The sequence below is a fragment of the Protobothrops mucrosquamatus genome, unplaced genomic scaffold (assembly GCF_001527695.2).
Source record: "Protobothrops mucrosquamatus isolate PMUCROS unplaced genomic scaffold, P.Mucros_1.0 scaffold445, whole genome shotgun sequence".
NCBI lineage: Eukaryota > Metazoa > Chordata > Lepidosauria > Squamata > Viperidae > Protobothrops > Protobothrops mucrosquamatus.
In genome coordinates this window covers 393,278-397,829 of record NW_015386768.1, presented here as the reverse complement: position 1 = coordinate 397,829, position 4,552 = coordinate 393,278, and the positions used below count along the sequence as shown (strand labels likewise).

Here is a 4,552-nt window from a genome sequence, read left to right as displayed (position 1 = left end):
TATATAAGTCTAAGTGCTATTGCTAACTCATCTATCTATCTATCTATCTATCTATCTATCTATCTATCTATCTATCTATCTATCTATCTATCTATCTATCTATCTATCTATCTATCTATCTATCTATCATCTCTTGCTCTCACTCTCTTGTTCTGCTGATGCAGTGGTTAGAACACAGAATTTCAGGCTGACTATGTTCACTGCCATCAGTTCGATCCTGACAAGCTCAAGGTTGACTCAGCCTTCTGTCCTTCCAAGGCCAGTAAAATGAGGGTTTGTTGGGGGAATATGCTGACTCTGTAAACCACTTAGAGAGGGCTGTAAAGCGATATGTAAGTCTAAGGGCTATTGCTATTGCTAAGCAGTGCTAACCGGACCTGAAAAAGCTGTTCAAAGAAGGACCCAGTGGTGGGATTCAGCCAATTCGCACCACTTCAGCAGAACCGGTAGCTAATTTTTTGTTGCCAAGGCCCAGAATGGACTTCCAGAAGCAGCATCCACACAGAGAACCGTTTGTTCACATATTTGAATCCCACCACTGGAAGGACCCAAATTGATTAGGGTGCTAGAGGACCAAATGGAAAGGATTTTTGCCACTGGAAGCTGAAGTGAAGAAAAGAGGGACAATAAAGGGACATTAAGTGATGTCAGGGAATAGTGAAGCAGCTGTCCAAATGAAGTCATAGAGGCTGACATGTACTTATAGTTTCATATAAATATATTTTACATCAATATTTACAGCAAACTAGATAATCTGGCAAACTGAAGTAAATCATGAGGTAAATCACAGTGCACAAAGAAGAAAAAGGTGGGGGAAACAGAGAAGCTCCCCCTTCATACCCACAGCAACCAATCACAGTGCAGATTGCCTCATGCAACAGTCTTCGACCAATCAACTATAACTGTGTGTTTTGGCTCACTGCACAACCCCAGCAAACACACACACAAAATAAGGCAATTCAAAATCTGCCAGGACATAAAAGATTGTTCGCAACATTTCTGAATTTTTTTTTCACTCTAGTTTTATACCCAAGAACTACCAACACTTCATGGCTTTGGCATTTGCAGTCACAGAAGTGAACAAAGATTCTGTTCTCCTCCCTAACATCACCCTTGGCTTCCAGGTCTATAGCAATGTCCAGGATGAGAGATCAGTTTCCTCAAACAGCGTCTCCTTGCTTTCCACAAGAGGCCGAATGGTTCCAGGTTATAAATGTGACAAGCAGGACACTCTGCTCTCTGTGACTGGAGATCTCAGCTCCAAATATGCAAAGCTTATGGCCTCCATCCTCAGCATCTTCAAGGTCCCACAGGTAAGGAGTTTCCATAGGATGCAGCATGGAGTAGACAAACAACAGATGCACAAACAGAAGCCAAAGAGGAAATCAAAGGGGTTTCTACTGTATGTGACTTAAAGATCCATGATACAGCTGACTTAATTTATATATTTAATGTTTCAAGATATAATAATAATAATAATAATAATAATAATAATAATAATAATAATAATAATAATAATAATAATAATAATAATAATAATAATAATATAAAAAAGTTGGAAGGGACCTTGGAGGTCATCTAGTCCAACCCCCTGCTCAGGAAGGAAACCCTATACCATTTCAGACAAATAGCTATCCAGTCTCTTCTTAAAAACTTCCAGTGTTGGAGCATTCACCGCTTCTGGAGGCAAGTTGTTCCACTGGTTAATTGTTTCTCCTTAGTTCTAGGTTGCTTCTCTCCTTGATTAGTTTCCATCCATTGCTTCTTGTCCTGCCTTTAGGCGCTTTGGAAAATAGCTTGACTCCCTCTTCTTTGTGGCAGCCCCTGAGATATTGGAACACTGCTATCATGTCCCCCCTCATCCTTCTCTTCATTAAACTAGACATACCCAATTCCATCAGCCTTTCCTTGTATGCTTTAGCCGCCAGTCTTTTTTATATAACCCCAAAGAGACAGGTAATAATTCTAAAAGCCTGCATTTGCAAAGACAGGCAGATCATGAATATGAGACTTAGAGAATACATGCTAGAGTTGAATTCATTTTTATATTTTATACGTCAGATATGTTTTAATATAACTCCAAAGAGATTGGTAATGAGATAATTCTGAAATGCTATACTTGTCAAGAGGAATTTAGGAACTTATTCTTCCTAAAAGCATGGCCATCCTTTCAGTGCAATTTGTATAAAAAACCATCATACTGATGGTTTGTTCCCTTAACTTCTGACATACATCCAGGCCAAATAGGTAACTGGTGGCTCTTTCTAATAAGGGACGAAAATGAAACTTGCTACTCAAATTGAGTCAGTTTGACTGGTGGGGGTATAAACCACACAGTGGGGATACTTAAAGTCACCATAAAACTTTTAAAGAGGATTCTCACTTTTTCCAGCTCGGTGTTGGCTTTGAGTTCCTTCAGGGAGACAGAATAGTTTATCCTTCCTTCTTCCGGATTAATCCCAACGAATTTCCTCAGTATGTGGGTTTGGTCCAGCTGCTCCTGTATTTCCAGTGGAACTGGGTTGGACTTATGGCCCCTGAAGATGATAGTGGACAACATTTCATCTCATCTCTCATGCCAATGCTCAAGGAGAAGGAGATCTGCCTGGCCTTCACTGAAATGATGCAGTCCGATTATCAAATTCAAATGTACAAATCAGATAGAATTTCCAAAACCTTTTCTAAAGCTGAAGTGATTATTGTGTTTGGAGACCGCTTTAGTATTGCAAATGTACAGGTGGCCCAGTATAATTATGAACAATTGAAAAAGACATCACTTCTGAAAGTTTGGATCTTAACTTCCCATTGGAAGCTTAATGTGAGAAAGTCTGAAGACATATTGAGAAATGGAAAGCCTTTCCATGGGGCCTTGCATTTTAGGGACCACACTGGGGATGTTTCGGAATTCAGCCATTTCCTCCTGACTTTAGACCCCTTGAACACACAAGGGAATGTTTATCTCCGTCCATGGTGGGAGAAGGCTTTTGGCTGCACAATGCCCAAACCAGGCAAAATCTTTCAAAAAGGGAAAAAAACATGCACAGGAAAGGAAAATTTACAGAAACTGCCAAAATACATTTTTGACACAAGCATGACAGGTGACAGTTACAATATCTACAATGGCGTTTATGTTGTGGCACATGCCTTACGTATAATGTATGGATCTAAAACCAGACAAGCCATGATGAGACTTGGAAAGAAGACCTCAAATGTCCAGCCATGGCAGGTAATCTCTATGATTTTACGTCCAATCCACAGATCCTTAGAAAGGAAGCTTTCTAGATGTATTTCCTGAATTACCAATTAAATATCTCTATGCAACCATATCAATATATCTAAGAAGAACTTAGCAAATGTAAGACCATTCTTGGAATATTGCATCCTGTTTTGGTCACCACAATATAACAATGATGTTGAGACTCTAGAAAGAGTACAGAGTAACAAAGATGATTAGGGGACTGGAGGATAAAACATATGAAGAACTTGGTATGTCTAGTTTAATAAAAAGAAGGACTAGGGCCTGCCACAAAGAAGAGGGGGTCAATCTAATCTCCAAAGAATCTGAAGATAGAACAAGAAATAAAGGATGAAAACTAATGAAGGAGAGAACCAACCTAGAACTAAGGAGAAATTTCCTGTTGGTGGGAACAATTAATCAGTAGAATGACTTGCCTCCAGAAGTTGTGAGTTCTCCAATACTGGAGGTTTTTAAGAAGAGATTGGACAACCATTTGTCTGAAATAGATAGATAACCTTTATTGTCATTTTTTACTGTGGGCACATTGGCACACATTAAAAATGAAATTTAGTTGTTTGCTCTCAAAGTGTACATGTACATAACACACATTTAAACATGCTATATATAACATATGCATAAACCTACACCCTTACATATAAATTCATATAAATATTAATCACTGTCCTTCGTGAATACCACGAAGCCTCCTCCCAGAAGGTAACAAGGAAAACTGGTTGAGAATAGGATGTGTAGTGTCCCAGACAATCCTGTGGACCCTGCTCAAGCATTGCTTATTTGCCATATCCTAGATGGAAGGGAGGGAACAGCCAATAATCTTTTCTGCCATCCTCACCACTCTCTGTACCGCCTTCTTGTCTGAAGCTGTGATGCTTCCAAACCAGACAGTAATGCCATATGACAGGGTGCTCTCGATTGTCATTGTTCTGATAGATGAAACCATCTATCAGAACAATGGTTCCATCCCAGGCGACTGATGGACCGTCCCAGGCGACTGATGGACCCTGAAAGGTTCCTGACGGAGCTTGGGCCATATCCGGAGGATCTGGTCCACGACTCGGCGGAAAACCAGGCGGCGGCTTGGGAGACAACTGCCACCGCTGCATTGGACCGAGTCGTGCCTTTGCGGCCTCTGACCCGACGTAGATCTCGACTGGCCCCCTGGTTTACTGGGGAGCTGAGAGAGATAAAACGTCGGAAAAGACGCCTAGAGAGCAGTTGGAGGGCCAGCCGAACCGAATCCGCTCGAACACAGGTAAGGATACATGTTAGATCCTACCTAGTGGCGATGAGGGT

The 4,552-nt window shown here is 40.9% G+C and overlaps 1 protein-coding gene across 1 annotated transcript in view; it reads left to right on the top strand.

The window, feature by feature from the left end:
• Positions 1-1,196: 1,196 nt before the first annotated feature.
• LOC114922592 (vomeronasal type-2 receptor 26-like) overlaps positions 1,197-4,552 on the top strand; it is a 9,651-nt gene continuing 6,295 nt past the window's right edge. The window contains exon 1 of the mRNA XM_029284225.1: positions 1,197-1,313. Coding sequence (XP_029140058.1) covers positions 1,197-1,313 — 117 coding nt within the window. The remainder of the gene's footprint in view (positions 1,314-4,552) is intronic.